Raw genomic sequence first — 26,149 nt, forward strand, 5'->3', positions numbered from 1 at the left:
TTTGTTTCTCATGTTTTTCAAAAATAATTGATTTTAACTCCCTCATGTCTAAAGGTTTTGATAAAATGTTTTCAATTGGAGAGGGGTGGTAATTATTTTTAATTGAACAAAAATGAATGAAGTTGCATCAATGAGTCTTTTGTGGTGATTCAGAATTTGCACAATAATACAGAAGTTTGCAACAAACAGTTGTTGCAATTGACTAGGTGGGGAGGTATACAAACTAGCCTTCTTTCAAGTTTGAAAAAATACATTTTTGCTTTCCTGATATCCAACTTTTAGCTTTGCTCATGACAAAAACATGTACCTTTTTCCACCCTTGATTTTCAATACTATTTTAAAACAAAGGCACTTTTTTAAAATGAAATATATATTTTTAAGTACATCCCTTCAAGAAAGAAAGTAGTTTTACAATTGGAAGACAATGAATGAATCAAAATTGCTTTTTTTATTGCATATTTTTTTTAATGGTTATTCATAACTTGATAACCTTGAATACCTCCTCACAGAAATCAAAATTCATAATAATAAGTCCCTTTAGTGTGTTAAGCTTTTGACACTCATGATCTTTATGTTGCTTAATTTATGTAGTATCCCTAGGAACTTTCCTTTACACTAGAGAATTAGCTATTAAATAAAGTGTTTTCTTTTTCTGAAATGAAAACTGCATTTTGCTTTTATAATTGTTTATAAAATTGCCTAATTAATTTGCACAGTTACTTTGAAGACCACAATGAATACCTCCTAAGACTTTCCAATCTATTAAACACTTTTTGATGCAGTTTTATTTCTGTGCCACATAGACTGACTGTTCTTTTAGATATTAACCACCATGTCTATGTTGTGAAATCATCTTATCTAATACCAAGGGAAATTAAAACATTCAGAAATGAAATCACTAACCACAAAATAAGTCAGAAATTTTTAGGAAGATTTAAGAATTTGGTTTTGATAATTAGTATTTGGACTGGGATGAGTTTGATATTTGTTTGGGTTTACCTATTGGTTTTGCAAAGATCCTGTGCAGTACTACAAATTTGAACTGATTTAATTAATACCAGAACTTCAAAATACAGGGTGTTGTCAGACAACAAATTGAGGATATTGTGATCAAATTGCAATACACTTAGACTTGCTTAGTTTTGACATTTGACCTTTTTGTTTGACTATTTGTCATGTACAGAGATTCAGTTTGAAACAATGTCCTGAAAAAGTGGAATAATTTGATGGATTCATAAAATATGATAATGTATTCAGAATTCTGCATTTTATGATATTGTGTCTCAAATGATAAAGACAACACTAATGGGGCTTTTTAGTACAGTACATGTATATGTATAGTTTAAACCTTAACAAAAAAAATCAAAGGCCTCACAAACAATTGGATATATATCATTTATATTGAAATACTTTGTTAAAATATTGCATGTCATGCTGCAAGTTTGCCTCCCAGAGTGGTCTTTAAGTTCATATAATTTTTTGCATACTCCATGCTGTTCAAGTACTGAATTACAATAGAGATCGAATAACATGTGTGTGATATCTTTGATGACTTGTATCATTTTCTTTCAAAAGTAATATTTCTTTTATTACATAATATGATTCGAAATGTATTATATGAAATATCCTCAGATACCTAGGGGGAATTGAGAAAATCTAAACAATAGTATCATTGCCAAAGAAAAATGGTGAAGAATTTAGAGAATCAATTGTTTCCAAAATATCTTTTCCCAACCATACCTGTCTTTAAGTGCAGATGTCTAAATTTTATAGAATTTGTCTTCAGGTGTTCTTGATGAAGTTTAGTGTTAAAAGTGAAGGTAATTTAATCTATTTCTGGATTTACTTCAAATTGATCTGAAATCTGAAGTAGTTTTCATTTATAGTACAACATCTGCATGATGCATCTAAGACAACCAATCTTTTTGAATTTTGGTTGAAATTTTTATAGATGTTCACTATCATTAAAATTGCAGGTAACTAGTACAAATAGCTATTTATAGAATTCTTTGATCTAAAGATTGAATTCTTCACATATTATAAATTCTGTCGATCAGAATAAGATTTATGATGGCAGACTTGCAATCATTCTGTTTTAGTTGGAGCATGATGGTCATAACTTCACTTCCTGTTTGGAATACGTCCAGTCTCTAAATGCAGCCAGATGCAACGATCATTTAACCACTTACCATTGTCTAAATAAAATCTTCTGCTGATTGTTATAATAATTTGATGAAGAGATCTGGTATACACAGAGGAAGATATAAAAATTAGAGTAATTACAGGTCTATACTTTTCAATTATCGAAGATTGTACACTTTAAAACTTCCGTTCTTAACAATTATTTGCTTTCAACAGATTAACTGGCATACAATTTAATCTGAAATATATATCAACAGGTATTAATGGGAAGGAATATACAAAACAAGTTACAGTGTTTTATGTTGGCTTTGTTTGAAAGTCGTCTTGGTGTCAACATTTTGTTTTCATATTAAATCTTTTGAGCCTAAGAAATATCTTTGCAAACTTTTCAATGTCTGTTTGAAGAAGAAAAAAACCGGGGTCAAGCATCAAGATTGAAGCTGCTATTTAGAGACTGAAATTTGGGTAGATTTGGTCTTTTGAACCATATGTCAATCTTTTATCAAACTTTCTTTGGGTAATGCCCCATGGGGTGAGAAGACCCTTATTGACTTATTGATTTAATAAGTCAATAGGTCAAAGTTGAAGGATATGGCAGACTGTTCTTTCTACTATATATTGGTTTCTTGATATTTTCTTTTAGACCGGATTTATCCAACTTTTATCAAAATTACTTTGATAATACCCCACTAGATTGGAATGAACTGGTTACGGGTATGATTTTAGATTAAAGGTCAAGGTCACACCAGCAGTATGACATACAAATTACCAAACTTAGTTCAGTAATGTCCATATTCATATTTAGAATAATTTCCTTATTTCGGTGGATAAGACACTTTATGGGTTTTAAGCTGCTTTTAATATTTAGGTTACAGGTCAAGGCTATAGGCTTACAGCAGTCTAAAATCTGTTCAAATCATTTTTATGCCCCACCTACGATAGTAGAGGGGCATTATGTTTTCTGGTCTGTGCGTCTGTTCGTCCGTCCGTTCGTTCGTCCGTCTGTCCCACTTCAGGTTAAAGTTTTTGGTCGAGGTAGTTTTTGATGAAGTTGAAGTCCAATCGACTTCAAACTTGGTACACATGTTCCCTATGATATGATCTTTCTAATTTTAATGCCAAATTAGAGATTTTACCCCAATTTCACGGTCCACTGAACATAGAAAATGATAGTGCGAGTGGGGCATTCGTGTACTGAGGACACATTCTTGTTTTCCTTCCAACCATTTAAACTATTTGAAATTTCACTAAAAATTTTGAAAACCTGTAGCTACAGAGCTTTATGAAATGGTAACTTAAATCTCCCACCACAAAATATTTTGTGTTCAAATTACTTTTGAATATGATTTATGAATTGAAGATGATTGTGCATGGTAAAAATCAACTTTATTTCATAAAAACTGTCAATATCATTTATTATGATCAGTTTTAAGTTTGTAGATGAGCAGATACAAGGAATAAGAAGATTTAAATTTCAGTTGAGCTCATGCTTATAAAATAGATAAGTTTAACCTTCAAAGTGTCATATTAATATTTTTGGGAGTGTTTGTACTTGATACCAAATTATTTTTCGAAATTTGTAAATCGTGACTTGCAATTTATAAACCAAGGTTAGATCTCACCGAATTTATTGCAGATGTATTTTATTACTTGGTCTTCAAAATAAAAATATATATTTAGAAATAAAGAGATGTGGTATGATTGGTATTGAGACATCTATCCAGTCTATAGGTTACTGGATTGTTCTTTCAACAATGAGCATATTCCATATCATATAGTCTTCTATAAAATCCCCTACATGTATTTTTCCAGGAAACTAAATTTTACTTTTGTTTATACCAAACAATGTGAGTACCTCATGTGAATGGAAAAGTTGTAGAATGATATATCATATTTGATCATGGTGAATAACATTCTGCAGTCTCAGCTGACACAACTTAAAGCAAATAATGGACCGTCATGACTCATAGTCTCAATGAGGTTGCCATTTCTTTCTTTTAAGCAGTAAATTTGAGATTTGAGGAAAGGATACTTTTATCTTGTTTGAATTATCCCTCTTCCCCTCTCCTTACCTGACATTATATATGCCACTTGCCATTTCTAGCAAGGTGCCATAGATTTTTTTTTCTTATCTGTTTATACATGTGTTTTTTTGTTGTTGAAAAAATGGAGAAATTAATAATTTTAGCTATTTATATTGTAATTGTCAGCATTGTTTCTATGTTATCATAGAGCTTTATTTATTGTTCTACCACAAAATGAAATAAATCTTAGCTGAACATAATCAATTAGTGATAAAATAAATTATTTTTAATATGAACACCTTGCATATTTATTGGTACATTATTTGCCATCATTATGCTTGATTTATGTGACCTCAAATTAATGTGTTAACGAAAAGACACAATGATGTAGCCATGTCAAGAGGTGATATCATTTTCTCTGTAAAAATCAATTTACATTGTACCTTAACAGGTGTAAAAACAATGACTTAATGTCTATTGTAAAGTTATCTCAAGGTACTATCTTTCCATTAAGATATCATAGATACAATTGCACAAAAAAAATAATTAAGGTACAGTAAATGGGCTATGTCACAGATTTCAGTAAATTTTTTGCATACAACTAAATTGACTCCTTGAACTTATCAGAAAATCAAAAAATAAATGAATAATGTCATTATCTCTTTAATTTTCTGATTTTTCAAATTAGGTGAACATTTGTGTAGAAAGCACATACAATCTGCGAAAAAACTTATTTTTTTTCGTAAAATATCAATTCTATTTTCCAATTCATTTGTTATCTCTTTAAAAAAATTATGTTGTGGATACATGAATTTAGGTTTGATTGATTTGAAGTAATTATAGGGTCACTGACTATGTTTTTGGAGTACTAGCCAATCTGCTAACTAATGTGTTGTGAAAAATGTGAAAAATAGACATTTTACTGCTAACAATTTGATGAAGATGTGCTTGATTTCTTTGATAATCAATACATTATCATTGTCCATTAATATATATAAAGAAAACTTGTGAAATAGTCTTACAATTTCTGTCATTCATTTTCCATCAAAGGACTAGATGCCAATAAAAAAGCAGTCACATTCATCATTATAACATATGTAGGTAAACTTAACAACAATTTCAACAAATGATAAGATTGAAATGGGCAATAAAACTGAATAGACTTCATAAATTATTATAAAACCACAACTATGCTTAGAATGAAGTTGAAATGGTTGTATATTCAAAGTATCTTGAACAAGTGTTCTTTTACTGACAAATATAAAGGACCTCAAATCCAAGAACTTTAATTACATGGAGCATTAAACAAACTACTTAGATTTAAAAAAGTATAGTCATTGTAGTACTAAGAAGTAAGGACATCATTATACTAAGAAATAAACTATAAATCACAAAAATAACACTTCTATGACTGCTTTCTTTGTTTTTGACAACAACCTATATAAAGACACCTTATATGAGGCTTATATGCATGATGTTGCATAAGTTAAAAATAAAATGCAGAACTGACTTTTCCTCATATCAATTGCATTGCTTGTAAGTCCATCAAGGTGATGACATTTTGTGCATGAGAAAATTCTAAATATGTACTTTAAATGTTGTTAAAAAGACATTATTTGATTGTAAAACATGAATATCTGACTGTTGGTTTGTATCAAGTCTAAAAAGATTAATTTGACCTTTGGACATCTGTGTTTTCTGTGTGGTCTTTTTAAGAACAAATACCACTATTTTTTAACCCATAAAAGGCATTGTCTTGTTCCTATCCGTCAAAGTAACAGAAAGAAAGGATGAAAACAAGCAACAAAAACTATACATCAATCTGAAATCTGACAAAGAAGCAGTGAGCTGGTATGAACCAATGAAAATAACATTTTTTATGAAATCTTGTAAGATAATTACAGGTGCCCTATGTTGTTACCAGATATGAAATTTCAATTTAGACCTTTGTCAACATGATGCATTACTTCTGGATACAGTAAGATGTTTATGTCATAAAAAGAAAATGTGAAAATGATCCCTAATGGGTTATTTTGGCAATAGAAAGATGAAAAATGATGTGTGCTATTTTGTTCTTGACATGAAATTTATCAATGACATTCAGAGAAGGAAATGGGTATTGTCAGCCGAAAAAGAACTTGATATTATATTAGAATTTATTGTTTTGTCAAACATTTTTTATGTAAAAAAAACCCGACTTAAATAGAAATTCGACTGCACATGCTGAAGGTCTTAAAAATGTAATGTTATTGAATAATATTTTTATGAACACCTATACAAGTTGTAACCTGGTTTTGGACTGTTAGTTTATACTAGGATGACCATAGAGATATGAGATTAGTTTATGATGATTTAATGGTCTTTATGGATGTTAAATATGATTTACTAGATAACATGGATGTAGTAGAACTTGTAAGAATCATAAAGTTATACTGAAGTAAGATAACAAGTGGTCAATTTGGCTTGGCGTGAGACAACATGGAACATTTATCATCTGAAATCTCTCAAAAAACATATGCTGTTGATATATTGAGAAGTTGTTGTGTTGGATTAGTTAGAAAGATAAAAACTCATTGATTTATGATGATCAGTGCCAGTCAAAGATTTACACAGATACTTCTTCTTTTTTTTTTGCATTTTTTTAATCAGATCTCTTTGCTTATGATATTTATGATATTAAAATGAATGACATTTATTTTTGTTCCTGCCATTTTTCATTCATGTTGATTTTGCCAATATACCCACAAATTCAAAGAAAATTAGTTTTCATGAAAAAGAATGCTTATACTATAAGAAGGAGACCCTTATGAAAGACAAAGATATATATATACTTATTGTATTGGACCTTCAGCTATCAGGGTCTTTTAATACTGAATGAAGATCTTATTTTTGTGTTAAAATATAGCTTTAGACATAAGATTAGTATGGAATCTGTAACATATTCTTCTGATCTCTGTATTAAAGATTCTTTATATATAACTGTCACATTGGTTATATTTCTAAATCTTTTTTTCAGAAACAAGGATGAATTGTGAGTAAAAATGAAATGGACATCCAGGCTACAGATGAATACAAAGCTTTGGAAATCTACCTTCAAAAGGCACAGGTTAGTCGAGAGACATGGTGAAAATTGTCATGGTATTTTTATTAAGATAAGTAGATATGTTTGATAGCCAATGAGACAGCTATTCATGAAAGTTTAAAATGACTATAGATACATGTGGTATGATTGCCAATGAGACAATTCCAAATGACAAAGAAATTAACAGCTATAGGTCACTGTACCACCTTCAACATTGTGCAAAGTCCATACCACATAGTAAGATATAAAAGGACCAGAAATTACTGAAAAAGCCATTATAGGTTGCCTAGAAGAATGAGAAAAACTAATACTGTATAGTTAGCTTTTTAAAATAGTGCTGATATGAAATGAGAACCAGTTCTGAGATAAAAAGAGGCCTGATTAGTTCTGTATGTTTAAACCTGCACGTTATATTAACTTCGTTGGATAAAAGACACACTTTTGTGTTAAACAATACAAAACACTACACTTGATAACAATAATATTATGACACACACAAAATACATCATATTTATTAATTAGCATATTAATATGAAATTAAGATAATTTTTAGCTTTGAGATTAAAGCTAGTTAGAACTAGAATTTATTGCTGTATAAATCAATTAGATTATTTCTTACATTATAACTGGTTTAAAAATAAATTCTAATAGATATATATAAATATAAATCTACTCAATATATAAAATTTCTTTTTGTGACATTTACAATATGTTTACATAGAATTTATTTATGACTTTGCATAGGTTTATATGTTGTGTTCTTCCTATTCATGCAAGATTTACAATTCAACATGATTTGAAAACAATGATTTAACAAATTTAACAAAAGGAATAGCCATACCACAAACAAAGTTACATTTCTCTTGCTTCTAAAACTTTGCTATTGATTTAACATTAATTATCCCATAAATATTTGCATTTTTTCTACAGCAAAAATGAAAATAATAAGAAGTTGGTAAAAACGACACAGAAAAGGCCATCTTGTATGTGGTTGCATGTTTTATGTCAGAGATGTTTTAATTTTAATTTTTTTCACTTTTAATATTTCATTATTTAATGCAATGCAGGAAGAAATTGGACGTTCATTATCTGTTGGTAACTCCGTAGAATCATTACAAAATGGCTACCCAGGGAAGAGACATCGTAGTTTTACCTCAGAGTCAGATCTAGATAGTTCTCATAGCTACTGGCAACATGTTGGATCAGGCAGAACTGGCAAACGGCACAGCTTCTCGTCTATAGCCAATAATAGGCATAGTAATAAGCCATCTTCTAAAGAATCATCACAGCAGAGTTCTAAAAGACACAGTGACCCTTCAAGGTCAAAGACTGATCATCTAAATGGACACAGTAATAAACCATCTTCTAAAGAATTATCACAGCAAAGCTCTAAAAGATACAGTGACCCTTCAAGGTCAAAGACTGACCATCTTAATGGACATTATCAATACATTGTTGTCCATCCGAGGAGAAGAGTGGACAAAGAGTTGTCTCCTCAGACAGTAGAATCAGTTAAAGAGGTAAGACAAAGAGTCAGAACACTTGAACAGTTATGTATGTTGTTCAGGATTTGCATCATCAAATCCTTGTAGTTATTATAAAACTTTGAAGAGCAATTTATAGGGTTATATTTTCAATAATATTTCAATCTTATAAGGCTAAAATATTGATGAGATAGATCTAGCATATGTTACTGTTATTTGAACCCAAAATATAATGAAACAGATCTTGGCAGAATATATGTGTGACATATTTTTTATTGGTCATAAATATAAGTGCATTTTACTACAGGGTTTTTTCTGATGTAATATATAAGTCAAGTTTATTACCCATCCTGTTGTGAGCCAGTTCTTTAGAACTGACATGATTTAAATTATACAATTTGTTGGTTAAATTCCTAGTTTATAAACGATTCAAATTATATAACTGCACTAAAACTTGAAGGTTGTAACATCTTTTAGACCCTTAAGTTTATCTGCTTCAGAATGATTTTTACATTTTCTTTCCAATATGTTTCTCCTAAGCAGAGATGATGAAGTTATTTTAAGAAGCTGTCATTTGTACAGAAATTATAATAATAAAACTTGTCTTTTTGGGATAGTACTTTTATACAATTATTTTTTCTTCACAAAATAGCTTTTATTTCTGAGTCAATATTTGGATAAAGGGTTACTTTGTATATGCACTTTTACAAGTAGTTTGATGTGTTTGAGGCTTTGAGCTTTTGAATTCCTTGGAGTTTGTTCTTTTTGTAATTTACTTATTAGATATCATTGCAAAATGAAAGTTTAAACTTGACTGCGTTTATAGCTTATTGGATATATATTTATATTATTTTACTATTTAATGTCATTTAATTGAAATGAAATATGGAAAATAAACAGATAAAGATCTACAGTATATATGTCCTTATGAATAAATTACTTGGGTATTCCCCTGTAGGACTAATTATATTCCGTGACCATACTAATCAACATTCGGTCTATATTTATATGAAAGGGAAGATTTTAAATGGTGACATTATAAGGATAAGTATCGCAGACATGACATGACAGAATCATCAAAACATGTCAGAATGAACGAAATATCAGACATATATTGTTATGGGAATTGATATTTATTTTTTGTTACTAAAACGGATATTATTGATGCTTTTAATTTGCCACTGGAAATAAGTGAGTAAATGGACAAGTATATTTGAATTACTGTGGATAATATTTAGGGTGCTAATTTTGTTGTGTCTGGTTTACCAAAAATGTATGTGTCCAATAAAAAACTTGACTACAGATCTTTATTTTTGTACCAAATTTTCAAAAATTTAGATAGATGTCTCAAATTTCTGATGAAAACAAATGTTTTATACTAAAAAAAACTATTTATATTGCTAGTAAAAAACCATAAACAGCAATAATGAGGTTAAGACAACCCTATTGGCCATGCTGTTCACATTTTTGTTTGATCTCAAATATAGAAGATAAAAAGTTTGTTGTAGAAAAGAAAAGAAAAGTTCACAAGCCTGCCAAATAATGCCCTATCTGGACCATGTTCTTTTTATACATAGTAATATGTATCTGTGCAGGTTTTGAATATAAACATCAATTCTACGTAGTATGATTTGAATTTGAGTAAAAAAGTTCAAAAAGTGGTACAATTTCAATCAGATTTCATAGGTAACAGCTGAAAAAGTTACAAATCAATATTGGTAAATGAAATTACATTTAATATTCAAGTTAGCTATAAATTATTTTAAAACTATATTTTATGAGCACTATATCCGCTGGTTTGTATTTCAGTCTCCATATAACTCGTAGTTTCAAACTTTGTGTTTAATTATATCATATAACAAAAGGAACATCCTTGTGGCGGTTTATATTTATATCATATAACAAAAGGAACATCCTTGTGGCGGTTTATATTTATATCATATAACAAAAGGAACATCCTTCTGGCGGTTTATTTAATACATTTCTTATAGAGACGGGTAATAACGGGAAGAAATTGGGATTCTTCATGTGTACAATTTATGATTGACTGAACATTTTCTTCTCATCATAATCAGTGATAAAAATTAATTTTGTGGTATTAAACACTTAAATTATATGGAACAGTGATTTCTGTATGAATATAGAGAGATGTGGTGTGCTAACTTTCGATCATAATTTTAGTTATATAAACTGATAGTATATAATGAACTGAGAATATGTTTAAAGGTGTCACATCGGGGTCATTTATTTGGCAAAGTTTACTGAAATTCTTTTCTTGAATTATCATTTTAGACTTGGAATATTCAAATTTGCATTGATTTGCAAGTATTTTTTATTTGTGATTGTCTTGTATTTAAAAAAAAAGTTGAGTCAACAGATACTAAAAGATTTAAAACATAATTATAAATTTGAGATGTTTTTCCTCAATAAAACAGAAGAAATTAACTTAGAAGAAATGCACTTTATCAGCTTAATTTGCATGTTAGAAGTACATTATTTGCACTCAGTTGTTTACTTGAAAGGTAGAAAATGTCTTTAAATAAATAACCTCTCGACACAGTAGGAACTACAGCCGTCTTAAAGTGTAAAAAATACACCTGTCTTTACCAATTAAAGTCATAAAAATTCAGCAACAAACTTATTATCTTACCCTTATAAATATTCACATAGTGTAAGCAGTGTCATATTTACTTAATTTGGTTTCGAATTCTTGACATTATAAGATTTTTTATAACCTTATTGACAAAATATCAAATTCTGGTTGGCACTTGATTTATAAATAAGCTTTAAGGATGTACTTAGGTGATGTTAGGTAAAAATTAATAAATCAAGAAAATAAAATTGATACTATAAGCTGGTAGAGCATCAATTAAGGATAAAGTTAAGTTAAAAATATTGATAGGTCATGGACCTCCTTTTTGAGATATTTGAGATTTAAAATATGGCGGGAAAAGACTGACTTGGACTTTTACCTTATATTTGCATTGGTATTATTTGGGTCTCAAAACAAAAGAAAAAAATCAAGAATCTTCTAAAATTTGCGTAAATGACCTTTCATGAGCTATTAAGTCTTATATGAAAAAATACATGGGTGTTATTGGGCAAAATATTGTACATTGTATTGTATAGAAAAAACACAAATTCCAAAACCTCACCTAAGTACATCCTTAAGTACATTTGACAAGATGCCATTTGGATTTGTAGTAACAAACTTGATGTTGACGACAAGGCCTCCATGTCTGTATACAAAGTCATTGTCCAGAGTGTAGAAATTGGAACCGATCAAGTCCAGTCTTGATGTGAAATATGTCATTGTTAAGGGTGCACTTGATTCTCAAATAATGCCTAGATTGATGCCAAGATTCCGAAGTTCAAGATAAATAACAATAATAAAACTTTTAATTCCTGAGAATTAGTTAAAACAGTGCGTAATGTTTATTTATATCTGTAATTTTATAGATAACCTGTACTATTATGCTTTACACCATGAAATAAGGTTAAAATGCTGAAACACCCCTTCTGTATGTGTGAAAGCTATAATTTTGCATAAATATGTTAGGGTATATTGAATACACACTCGAGGGTACTAATATTGAAACACTTTCTATTCATCCCAAGTTTTCACATTTTTGATTTGAATATTTTGAATTTATAGGGCATTCATTGCTTTAGTTCTATACTTGGTGACGTAAAAGTGTTGCAATAATCTAACTGTGTTCAAGGATTCAAAATTTACATCTAAATACATTTACCATTATGATTTTTTTAAACTTAAAAGCTTTATCCCTTTTGTTTTGTTACAGTTCTGGCAAAAACAAGTGTCCTTTCAAAAATATTGATTTTTATAGAAATTTACGTTTAAATTACACATTGGCATATATTTTGATATAAATAATTGGAATTCAAATGATGATTTGTAATTTTATTTGTAAGCATTTTCAATCTATAAGTTTGTTTTCTTCAAATGTTTTAATTTGATTAATTTGATTAACATCCTATCTGACTTACAATCTTCTTGCCTTATGTTTGTATAGAAGAAACTATCATATTTCAACTATCATTATTGTGTAATCAATAACTTTACTTTGAAGTCTGCCTATAGAAGTAGGTATCTTATTTCTTTTCTTGTGCTACAAGTCTCATTGTAAAATGTCTTAAAAGTCTCATTGTAAAATGTCTTTAAAAGATATCTATCAAAGTATACTTTATTTAGAAATAGCCAATTAATTGACAAATTCTATCAATGCCTGTGCAAAAATTATATTTGACTTTGTAAAAATTATGTTTAGGGAATCTTTTTAACATTATGAAGATCTATCATATTTCTAAATGAACAAGTAGTTTTTGAATAGTTGTTATGATTATGTAAATTATTTATGCAAGTTGTCTAAAAGAGGATATAAATGCATATTATAAATGCATGTGATAAATGCAAATTTAATTGATCTGTTAAGGTTGAATATTAAAGTATTACATACAAGGAACTGACATTGCACTGACAAAACACCAAAGGGAAAATAACCAAGATTACATGTATTTAAAAGGTATAATTCGGCCTTGTTAACGTATTTTAAAGTGCAGGTAGATCATAAGATAGCATATAAAATGGTTGTAGGGAAAGGCGTAATTTGCTAATTAGTGACTGATTAATTGATTCTATGTTTGGATATTTCTCCCATTATGGCCACAAATGAGTGATATATGTGGGTTGTTTCTGGGAATTAAAGGATAATAAAGAAATAATTAGTGCTCGTCTCTTTGTGTATAATAAAAAAAAACACAAGTCGGACATCACAAGAGGAAGGTAAACAAGTTTCCTTTTTGTTTTCCTGAAGCTATTTTTAATAGGAAATTAGTTAGAATATGTACATAGATGAATTACTTCTATTTTTGGTGAAAGAAGAAAGTTAATTAACATATTATTTAAACAAAAACTATACAATTCTTTAAAAAAATGAGCATTTAAAGAATAAGATTAGATTGATAGTTATAATGAATAAAAAGATATACATTTATAGGGTAAAGGTCAATGAAACAGCAGCACAACATCAGAATAAAAGCCTATAGATTACAATTTACTATAGTAAGATGGATTAGTGCACAGATAATTAGGCTCAGCTCTTAAAATTATTTATCTCAGTGTTGACAATTTATGAATCAGAATGTCAAGTATTAGCTTATTTCTTAATACTGCCTTTATTCATCTGAAGGACTGAAGTATGAATACCATAAGACAGTTGATGGTAACTGTTTTATGTTCAGAAAGTTTTTGAATTGAATAAAAAAAACTGTTGAACTAGCTGTTTAAGGAAAGCTGTACATGTATTTTAGATCTATGATACTGATTTCAATACTGACATATTTCTTGGAATTTTAATGAATGAAGTTTGTCAAAATCTCAAGTTTGGGAATCCTTAATACATAAAAAGTAAGAGGAAGAAGCTAGCAAGGTTCAAAAGTGAACAGTTAAAAAATTGTATAAAAAATGCAGTGAAGACTGAGAAAAAAGATCTGGCAGATCTGGCAGTAAATAAAATATGAAGTAACTTGTTTTTAATTGAATAAAGTTAAATCAGGCCACATATCACTGACAGTACAGAACAATTTGTACATATCAGTATCTGTCATGTTTATTTACATAATTAAAATCTCATTTACATATTTAATGCAAATTGTTGTCCTTAATAATTTAGATAACATTGGTGTGACATTCAACAGATTTCTTACTGAGTGGAAATTTTGGCTCTGATTTCACCCTGCATGTTACTTGTAAAGAAGACCACTTGTGAATTTACTACTTAAACATTTTTTTAAAAGGAAAGTAAAATAAGTAAGGATGATTTCATTGAAGCATGACAAGATATTGACTGACTTTTTGAAGGACATGTATTAAGTATATGTCTGATTCACACAAAAGAAAACTTTGATACATGAGAAATGGACCGAGTCAAAATTCTAATACATGCTCTTTTTAATTCATACCTGTAAATTTGTAAAGGTGTTAATTTCTAACAATAGGAATTAAAAAAGTGGGTAAAAATCAAATTTTTGAAGGCTAATTTAAATTTTTGACATGAAGATGATACTATTATATAGCCTACACACCTGTGGAGTTAGGATGGTACATATGGCTTAAATCTTAGCATACCTGGCCAATTTGAATTTCACCTGGATTTTATTTGACACACATTGTAATTGGATGATAATCTTATTTATTTCTGAACAAAAAGTGTTTGCTTAACCTTATAGTAAAATTATTACTGAATTGTTTAACAATGATTATGTGGCCAGTGTTTTCTAACTTCTCATCCTGATTCTCGACTGTCTGTTGAAAGAAAAGATTAAAAGGACTTTAGCTTATGCTGGCTATTGGCTAAACAGAAAAAGTTAATCTGCAACTAGATAGGAAAAATATTACAAAATGCAGCAAGGATTTGTCTCTGTCTTCTTCTAATTATTGTCAAGAAGAAAATTGATTTTATTCAGGTTTTACTGCTTATTTGTAAACTTATTACCTGGTTTCTAAGACAAGGTATAAACTAATGAAGTGGTCTTTATTCCAGAAACGTATTGTTTATGAAGGATGCATAGATAGTGAATGTCGTGTGTTGTGCAACGTTCATTTAATGCCAAATACGGATAAAGATATGTGGTCGTAAATTGTAAACATAATGTGAGGATGCATATTTTATTGACCATTAGTTGATTAACGATGTTAATATAGTGTTCAGATTTGTACAGTTTGGTTCTCTTATAGATCAGGTGATTTTGTATTTTTACCATATCAAGTTCTGTTTTATATTCAGTCATATGATTTCCTAAATTACAAGTGGGATTTATTTTATAATGGAGCATAAAAGTTTATTACATTAGTGAATTTGAGTAGTGAGAAAAAGCATGGCAGTTTCATATGGAGATATATTTAAACGTTACAAGGACACGTCTCTTCTTATTTTCCATGAATATCAGGTAATATTTCCTCTTTTATATTCAATTTTGAAGTTTGAAATATGTTAGACTTAAAGAATATGTATTATTTAATAGAAATATTGTCTTCCCATGTTAAGGATTTCTTCCTTGTGTCTCTGTTGGGTACATATTGCTTTAGTTTCAAACAGTTTTGTAACATAACCATGCATAGCAGGTCCTTTTAAGCTATAATGTATCCTTGTATTTTTTGTAATTTTGATTCATTTATATATTTGGAGTTAAGTATGATGTCCATTTTCACTAAACTAATGAACATATTTGATAATTTGTTTTGAAGCCAGCTGAAGCCTGTCTCCTAGTGCCAGACTTTCTCACTGTGTTAACCCATTGCAGGCCTTGGGCTTTTTCTACTCTTTGTTCAGGTTTTTTTCTGTTTGACACATTTCCTGTTTCCATTCTCAATTTTGTTAATTTGTCTACACTGAGGCAATATTTACATATGATATACTGACTCTTGTCCAATGTTGAAGACACTATTTTTTACCTATAAATTCCTATGGTTTATTCATGGTGTTGTTGGATTGCTGTCTCATCATCTAATCGTAACTTTAATTACATACTAAATACTAATTAGTTTTGCATATATTGTGTTATCAATATTCAACACTGAGTCATGTCTTAGCACCATTAGATATTCAAGTGACATTTAACATATATAACAGTGCTAAAAAAGTAAAGGAATGTTGCACCACTGGACTTAAGTCTTCTCCATAATCTCCCCCCCCCTCCCCCCCCCTCCCCCCCCCCCCCTCCCCAAGTCATTTGTTCTATGTGTATTAAAACTTGATATTCAGAATCGTAGTTAGTAGTGCCCATATATTTGTTTCATATTGACAAAGAACAATCGGAAATTTTTATGATTTTTATCTGCACTTTTTCAAATTTTTATATTCATACAATTTATTATATGAAAAGTTAAACTAGGTCAGATTTATATAACATTGGATGGGGTATATATCTATCTCACAATAAATCTTTCATTAAAGCTACAATTTTAACAAGTAAATTATACCCCTTATAAAATACCCATCGTCTATTTCAGTTAGACAGTCTGACTCAGGTTAGAGGATAGTGTAGATTTTATGACAAAGTGTGACGAAGGGTCAGGAAGTTAAAGACTTTAGTCAATGGAGTACTCTATAATACTTTAAAAGGATTTAAATCAAATGATTAATCTAGTTCAATTCTATGTATAACTTAGAAAAACTCGTTTAATTTCTATAGTAATAAAGGCTAGAAAAGCCTTACCAACAAAAGAGAAAATTAATCATTTACTGATGTTTACAAAATAAACATGGTAGTAGTACCATTTCAAGCTTGTGAAATTTTTGTGGCATTTAACATTGCTGTCCAATAAAGTATGTGAACTTTAATAGAAAGTTCAAAAATGATTTGTTTTGATAGTGTAGTACATGGCACAAATCAAATCATAAAATGCCATTTGATAAAGCAAATTTTTTTTTTTTTTAAATTGGTTTTTATTATTGATTGCAAAGACATTTCTATACATATGGCATTATCTATATCTTGCACAGCAGTTTATCATGTGTATTGTTCCGAGGGCTGATCCAGACATTTTTAAAGGGTGGTTGGGGTTCCAACTTGCATTGATTGTCCCCAAAAAAGGGGGGTTCCAACTCCGGGATTCCCCCACCCCCCTTTTCTGGATCCGCCGCTGTGTTCAGTGGTCTTATTTGTCTACTGAAAAGACTTGGCTGAGGCCTCCATTGTATTACGTCACACATTTGAACCTTCTCCTTCCACCAATGACATTATTATTGGATAATTTTAGCACCAAAGGAAAACATGCAAACGACTCTATATCATGTTAAGTTGTGTAATTAGTCCAATTGTTTATCTTTGGGGACTTTAAAACATGGTGAAATTATCACCTGTTAGCATTGGTAAATAATTAGTCCACATTTCTGTAGATTTTCTCTCTCTTTGAATGTTACTATATGTAATCTAATTAATTTACCAAAAAATGACCCTAATGGCTATAAAGGGATTAATTCCTTCTCAATCAGTGTCTAATTAAGAAATAATTCATGGGGGCTTGAATATATCGTGATTTTACCACGGGTTGGCCCTTTATGACAAATATTTTACCCCTGAGCGATAGCGAGGGGTAAAATATCGGCATAAAGGGACAACCCGTGGTAAAATCTAGATATATTCAAGCCCCCATGAATTATTTCGATTCTGATAGGACACATACGGCAATTCTTTTGGATCGAAGCGCTCTAGGTGTAGGCAAATATTTGCCGTTCCCATAAATAAACGCACTAATAAACTAGCGTAAAAGAACGGAGCAAACTGCATTAGTGACATGTTTAAACTATTTAAAATAATGTATTTAGACAGTTTTGGATGAATTTGAATGATAATTTATTTATATATCTTATATGATGTACAATAAAGGGCTTTTGCCACATTTTAGCATCATTTGTGTATGTTTCCTTGTGATGATTTTCGGATTCACAAGCGTGTATTTTCCCGTAAAATGCTTACATTCTAACGTCATTGTTCTATGACGTCGGGTATCTCATTCATAAAAAAGCATATGACGTGGGAGTACAATCGGAACAGCACTGGCAATATATTCATATTTTACCACGGGTGTGTACTCAAAGCGTTTGAAGGACGTCATGTTAGAATCACAGTTATAGCATAAACTTCATGATATATATGTATATATGTATATCTCCTCAGGGATTCTTTTTAAGTTGTCCATCTAATATTAACTTCAAGATCAGTCTGAAGACTTTCAAATTGATAATTTGTATTCATGCTTCCAAGTCAGGAGCCTGTGTAATTGAAGGGTTGTCTTTTATTGTTGTATCTCATACTTGTTCTTCTTTCAGTATTTTGTACACAAATCAGGCTGCTAGTTTCCTCTTTTGTCATTTCTGGACCATGCAGTATGTGTTTTGCTCATTGTTGAAGGAAGTACAGTGACCTATAGTTGTTAATTTCTGTGTCATTTGGTCTCTTTTGGAGAGTTGTTTCACACACCTTGTTATATTCATACAAGATTAATAATACTTGTAGGCTTATTAAAGAATTACATGGAAGCAAACCCAATGGGTATTCTTAGAATTGTTTTTTGAAATGCAATATGCAGTCTCTCGTATGTGAGAAAAAGAAGACTGAGATACTGAAATTATGTCTCATTATATACTATAAATGATAGTTACAGCATGAGATCTCATATTGACACCACAGATACACTTCTCTGAATATATAAATTTTTGTCAGCTGTTTTCTTGTAAAGACTTAATATATTTGTTGATTCTATAATTGGAATCATTTTACTACTCAGAATTTGATACTTTGTAATTTAAAATGTCAGGAGTGTTTTACAAAACTCCGACCAAAGTTTGCATTTATGAATACCATTAGTTTGCATTTTTACCATATCAAATTATTAGATTTGTCCATGCTTAAATAATATAAAACCAGTCATACAAGCAATGCACATTTGCAGAAAAAGATTTAGTTGCACTTTATAAAAAGACATTTACAGATGGATAAAGTCTTCTTTATGACAAAAATATGCAAGATTTGTTATCACAAGTCACAAAAAATGTTTCTATTTCATATCTGGGACAGTTAAATGCCTCTATTGAATTCCTAATCAAATGTATTATATAATGGTGGCAAGAAAGGTGTGAATTGGTGACAAATGACGAGAAAATTATCTTAAATAAATAGGTGTATTGCAAACAAAAAAGGTTGACAATGTTATGATTGAGCTTTTTATAACCTTACACTGTTGACAAATGATAATAAAGAGGAATAATATATGATCACACACCAGGGGGTCTGATGCATGTTTAGTCCACCCAAATTATCCCGATATTTACTTGTCCTTAGAATGGTAAGGCTAACGTAAAGAAAAATAACTATCCTGGGGGTAATGGAGTGTTCTTTACATAAATAATTATACTGGCGAGGGATTTTTCAGAGTACATTTTAACGAACTTGAAACAACTCATGGTTAGTAATAAAACTATATCTATTAACTTTGAAGATTTAATATTGTATGATATTGAAGGTAAAATTACTCAAGCGTTGCAGCTGAGTACCTGTGTAACAGGTAGATATTAATTATAATAATTTTATCATTTACCTTTCAAAGTTCTTGGGATGTGACCTGGATTTTTACCCATGTTTAAATTGAGTGAGATAAATTACTATGTAGTATTTTTTGGATGTTTACAAACAAGGAAACAGATCTTTGTCCTTATTTAAAAGGTAATTTCTTTCTTTTTATTTTATTTCAACTAAAAATTATATTGAAAACTGTTAAATCATATACTTTGAATTCATATGAATTCGTTCATGTTCCAAAAACAAGAAACTAATACATTCTCATATTGGTCCAAGCAAGTCCAAATTTTAAAAGCATGGCAAGTTGCTATAAAAGATAAACAGTCTTCAATTTATTTTCAAATTATAAATAAATTTACTTGCCTTTGCAGTCATTTTATTATTTGAATGTGTTGAAGTTCGATATGAAGATAAATGAAAACAGAACCAATAAACATGTTATTTTATGATTGTCAGAATTTTAAGATTTTACTAAACTTTTTATACTGTAAATCTTTATATTTACATCTTTAATATTATAATGCCCTTTTGGTGTTACTTTTTCTCTAGACTGGGGAGAGGGGGGGGGGTAAAAAAAACTAACATTAAATGAATCGTGATATTGGGATTACAAAATAATTTTTAAATAGTTCATATCTAGATTGTTTTATCTTACAATAACACCATACACATTTAAACCCAAGATTTTGATTGATTGAAAGTAAGTTTATGTCTAGTTTTATTTCCCTCTTTAAGATGAATAGTCTTTACATTTCATCATTGCTGGGAAAATATGCTAAAGGATATGCCTTTTTAACCCTCCCTGCCATGGTATTTTCCAAAACAAAAGGGGGGATGACCATTTTATCCTCCATTGTGATGCTTTAATAAATTTCATGTGCTTTATAAAATGTGGTTGTTTTTGTCTCGATCTTGAAGCGAAAGAAAATTGGGCCTTCAAAATTTTAAGGTAACAAACTCTATTTGTATTCTGTGTAAATTAAAACAGGTATAACATGTCAATGAAGCATAAATTCACCAAAAAAAACACCAATCTTGACAAGAAATTCCTGTGAGGCTCAGAAAATTTTGCCCCTCCATCCAGCCAGTGGATCTAATTAAAAATGTGAAAATGAGATATAGATATAAATTGTTTATACAGCAATCTAAAGCTTAATTAAAAATTATCATTCTTAGAGTTATTTTCTAGTGCATGTAGTGGAAAGGTCTGGTTGGCTTGGTAATACTTTGTTTGTATAATTGTTTGCTGAAATATACAAGCTAAAGCCCCACCTACATGTGTCTATTGATTGCAACTGTAAAACTTAATTATTATGCTTGCAAACAGTTTATAAAACAAGGCAAGCAACCAAACCTTAAAACTATATATGCATTAGGAAAATAGGTTTAATTCTGTAATATTTACAAAGATGCCTGGTTTGAGTTGCAGGCTCTTGAGTCTCCTGCTTGTTTGTGAGCACAAAATTATTGGAGTCTGTAATGGTATTTTTTTCTTGGCTTTGCTTGGTTTTTCTGTCTCATAATAACTTTAGGTATGTTTTACCAATCCTTCAGCAGAAGATTAGTATCGTAAACTTTTGGAATTTATTTGTTAAACTAAGTCAGAAAGTACTGGTATTTGGGTAGCCTTAAGCTTCCATGTAATGTCTTTGGAAAAGGTCCTATTGGAGAATTTTTAGTGTAGGATTGTAGTATTGACCCAACTTACTGATCCTTAAGTAATGAAATTAGTAATCTCATTCATTTAAATAGTAAATAATTTCATTGCCTTTTGTGACTTTAAATTGTTATTTTGTGGTTTTTATATAATTTATTTACTCAAATATTTAAAAAAGAATTCAGTTTTAATAACACATACCGTTAATTAAAAAAATTAATATGAGTTTGCACTCATTTTATTAATTTTTCAGCAATTTAATGGTTTTATGTAATGATACAATTATGTTGGCACAGCCAATAAATTGAAATTTGAGAACAAAGATGGTATTATTCACAGGACAAATATTTTAGTTTTAATGAATTTTTAATGACCGCCATAATTCTACAATTTACTGTATAAGAAAAATTTGGGTAGGGTTGACAAATCCAAACTTAATAGTACCACCCAGATTTACAGGCTTTTATAAAAAAAAAAAAGCTAAATTTTTAGCGCTGGGTTGATCAACATAAAATAGCCACAAATTGCTTCTTTACACCTCAGCCGAGCATCATAAAATTTTCATACCCATTAACAATTTTCATACCCATTACCGATTACTAACCTATCATTTGTCAATCAAATTGATTTCAAAGGCTCCTGTTTAATTCTGGACAGAGTAACCCACACCTGACAAAGCACACCTTCTATTAAATACCCATTCATTACAGGACCTGTCTTATATCATGTGTCCAATAGGTAAGGTCCAGTCATTTAATGAAAGTGTTGATTTATCATTCGAAAATAGCCAGGTTAAATGATTATTAATTGTAACTTTTAAAGATGAAATAAGTATATGCTTACTAACAAAATTTAGGAGAACTTTTACTTGATCCAAAGTCATTTATGCTAAAGTCATAGTGGATACCTTTTTGCTTCCATGTTATATCATGGTACATCACTTTCTTCAACTGTTGGCCATGACATTGATCTAAAGGTCAAGGTTGCATCCTGGAGTCTAGTGAATGTTTATAAATCATGTTTAAACAATAGTTTTGTTTTCTTTTATCCATCTAGTAATTCTAACTGAAGTTACCAGTTAAAGCTAATTTCCTAATGCTTGTAGAGTAAATCTTTGGTTGGCTAATGCTTGCTTTGTTTGTATAATTGTTTATTCAAGCTTTGAAATTAACAAACAATATATACGACATAGTTAAACCTGTATACATCATATTTAAATTTAATTGGACATTATCCCAATATAGTTGTACAATATACAAACAAATCAAGCGAGCTAACCAAAGTCTTTCTCTACATGCATTAGGAAATTAGCTGTAAGGTCTTTTAAAGCCTATAAATAAAGTAAGAATGGAAACGCAGAATGCGTCAAGAGACAACAACCTGTCCAAAAGAAAATTACATATTTCACTAGTAATTGCAATCAAATTTTTCTACCCAAAACAGCAAAAAATACTGATTTGTTGCAGCAAATTTAATTTCTGTTATGGCAACTTCTGAACATATTCATTCTCCTATGGTAATGTTCTTTTAATCAAATTGACTTGATTTGGGCTTGACTTCAAAGTTTGTTCAGTAAACACAGTTTTTGTTTGGTTTATTTTTCATTGAAATCCTTTTTTTCTGGTTTGTTTATCTATTTACCTGTGAAATTAACCAGGTGTATTTTGATATTATTTCTTTGATCTACATGCTAGAACATCTTGAGTTTGAACCTTGACCTATTGTTTACTTAGATCTGGATTTAAGTATGGCTATAATACAGGAAATTGGCTACACTGTTATCAAATCCTCGTTGAATTCAACAAGCAGCAGTAGTTGGTTAGGTAACTGGGGTATGATGGAAGTCATAACAAGATATACAAAATCATAGATACTTTATATTGTTGGATACATATATCTACATAGATACTTTTGCCATGATATGCAAGAACTGTAAAAACTTTGTCATGATGATGTGTTAGGTTCTTGAAGATCTTTTTTGTCACGATCAAGTGTTAAAAAACTTGACATTTCAGAACAGACACATTTGCATTTTTTAAAGAAAGCTTAACTGATTTCAAAATGTAATATACAGTAATTTTGGACACCTTTTATTAATTTGCACATAAAACTGACGGATAGCTGGTTAGGGTTCTCAACAATTGACAATTCCACTTTCAACTCTTAAGAACTTGTCCTGAACTGTTTGCCACTGGATGTTTAGTAACTATTGATCAATCAATCATAGATAATGACATTCTTTATCTTAGGACAGTTCAAATGAGAACACTTTCAAAGGTCTTCCATTTTTATCAGATTTTGGTTCATAACTTGGATCAAATAGCTAAGGCCAGACTTTTTTTATTATCTGTTTAACGAGATCCGCCGACTCCACCTTTCCCGATTTTAGAATAAAAATAAAAGTAGTGCTTCTTGCTTTTATTATTATTTTTCCCGCCGACTGTTACGAAATCCTCAGAAAAAAATAAAATGTGTTGTTCACGATACTCGCTTTCAGTCAATTTCGTTATCGGTAATATTTAATTTTTACCAAGTCAATGAAACAGCAATTTTCATTTAAAAGTAAAGAAATTCAAGGCATAAACGATATATTTTCTTCTAAAAGATTTTTAAGCTGGTGGCATGCTTTTCATACTTGTTACACGAGAGCGTACATCAAATCATTCTAACTTTCGGCAAAATCAGTTATTACTTCATCAGAACTTGATGAAATTAGCCTAAAATAAACTTGTCATCCATGTATTGCATTAGAAACGTCATATTCCTTTCCAATTAGCGTATCAAACATCGTTTATTTTTGTAAATTTTTCTTCGTCCGACATTTAAATTTGAAGAACTACGGGTCGGAATCGGGATTTCATCGGAAACGGACCAGCTATGACCGAAATCAGGATTCTTGCAATAATGACTACAGACACATGAATGGCACTGCTGACAGACAAAAATTGATCCCAAAAGGGAAAATTACGCATTCCACACGCATTAACATACTTTTGGTTAGATCTTCTTGATTAATGTATATATTTCCATGTATAAGCATTGTTTCAATTTATAGGTTAAAGTTGCTTAACTCTGGGACTATTACACATGAGACATATAGTGTATATATGTCTCTGCATACACTAAGAGGTTCCTGACTGGGTGACTGGTATATACATATATAGTGTATATGCAACGAGGTTGATATATTTAAGTGGTGCCATGGATCTATATTAGTGAAAATACAGAATCAAAACATAGTTTTTATGTTTATATTAATAGAAGGGTTAACCAGAGACATATATAAACTATATGTATTTATATTTCTCTGGGTTAATATACTGGTCTGTTCTCATTTCATTGTTCTTGTATTTTGATAAATTCGAGAGAAAAAAAAAAAAAAAAAAAAAAAGTCACTTATAATGGTTTTATTTTTATTTTTAGTATCGACTGGACCAATTTTGCACTTTTATTATTTTTTTTATTTCGCCCCCTCGACCCTAATTTTTTACAAATTTTCTCGTTAAACAGATAAAATAAAAAGTCTGGCCTAATAGCTACTATACCAAACCATTCATGATTTTTTGGGACAGATTCTCAGCTGACATGTAGATTACTGGAACTGATTTGTCTGTCCTATAAACTAACTAATTAAAGGTTATTAAAACCTTATTATAGACAAACAGTGAGATTTTCTGTCATGTTCAATGATGTTATATTAGATGGACAGTCCTGGGAATTCTAGTCAATCTGACTAATTCCCTCTACTAGATATTGATGTTAGGAGATATCAGTAACTTATCTGTGTTTAGATTGTTCTTCAATGGTCTGGTTACCTCTGTTGTATTGGAAGATGTACAAAATAAAGTGTCTGTCCATGTTTGCCTGCATGCACACGAGAGTCTTAACGCTAAACAGTGTGATTTCTTTCTGTTATCTTTTATCATTTTCTGTCCATATCTCCTTTTGTTGACTAATAAATTAAGATCTAGAAGGGGTTGGGTGTTAATTTGTGTATTCCTCATTTATTTTGCCTGTTATTCTCTTCCTTAAATGTGTCAGCACTCTTTAATTTTTGGGTTTGTTTTTTTAAAGGGCCTATTCTTCTTTTTATTGGTCCATTTTTTGCTAGTAATGGCTTTGTTCTATTTTCTATTAACTTTGTCCTTTTTCTAATAGATTCTCTTAGAAAACTTGTTGAGAGGAAGTGCAGTTATGCATCTAATAGTTTTTATAGCATCAGTGTGTGTGATTTGCTATATATATAAATTAGGAGTAAATCCACAAAGACTCACATGTAGTGATATCATTTATGTGAAACAAGAAGGGCTTAATTTAAAATTCTGTTATATTATACCTGTTAAAAAAAATTACTATTTTGGTCTCTTTATTACATATAATTCAAATTCATATGATCAATTAAATATCAACAAATATAATAGCATTCATTTCAGAATGTCAAAACATAAACAAATTACGATTCAATGTAAAATATTTGGATGCCTGAAATACATTTCCTGTCTGAATTATTAATTGTAGATCTATATAAAATGGATACCCCATGCCAACCTAATGATGTAAGCAATTTATCAGGCTCCTATTTCACAGCGGTATTGACAGTTAAACAATATTATAAAATTAGAATTTAGTTATAAAACTACTTCAATATTCATTTAAA

The 26,149-nt window shown here is 30.0% G+C and overlaps 1 protein-coding gene across 4 annotated transcripts in view; it reads left to right on the forward strand.

Moving 5' to 3' along the window:
* The window catches only part of LOC143085493 (rho GTPase-activating protein 7-like), a 113,201-nt gene that overhangs the window by 22,720 nt on the left and 64,332 nt on the right, over positions 1-26,149 (forward strand). For 2 of the 4 annotated variants that reach the window (XM_076261871.1, XM_076261872.1), the window contains 2 exons: positions 7,183-7,272; positions 8,316-8,768. In XM_076261871.1, coding sequence (XP_076117986.1) covers positions 7,213-7,272; positions 8,316-8,768 — 513 coding nt within the window. In that variant the 5' untranslated portion in view covers positions 7,183-7,212. Of the gene's footprint in view, positions 1-7,182; positions 7,273-8,315; positions 8,769-13,302; positions 13,537-15,289; positions 15,702-26,149 lie in introns of those variants that run through there. The other 2 variants (XM_076261875.1, XM_076261873.1) reach the window with 2 other exon arrangements.

This window comes from Mytilus galloprovincialis, chromosome 8, assembly GCF_965363235.1.
Source record: "Mytilus galloprovincialis chromosome 8, xbMytGall1.hap1.1, whole genome shotgun sequence".
Lineage (NCBI taxonomy): Eukaryota > Metazoa > Mollusca > Bivalvia > Mytilida > Mytilidae > Mytilus > Mytilus galloprovincialis.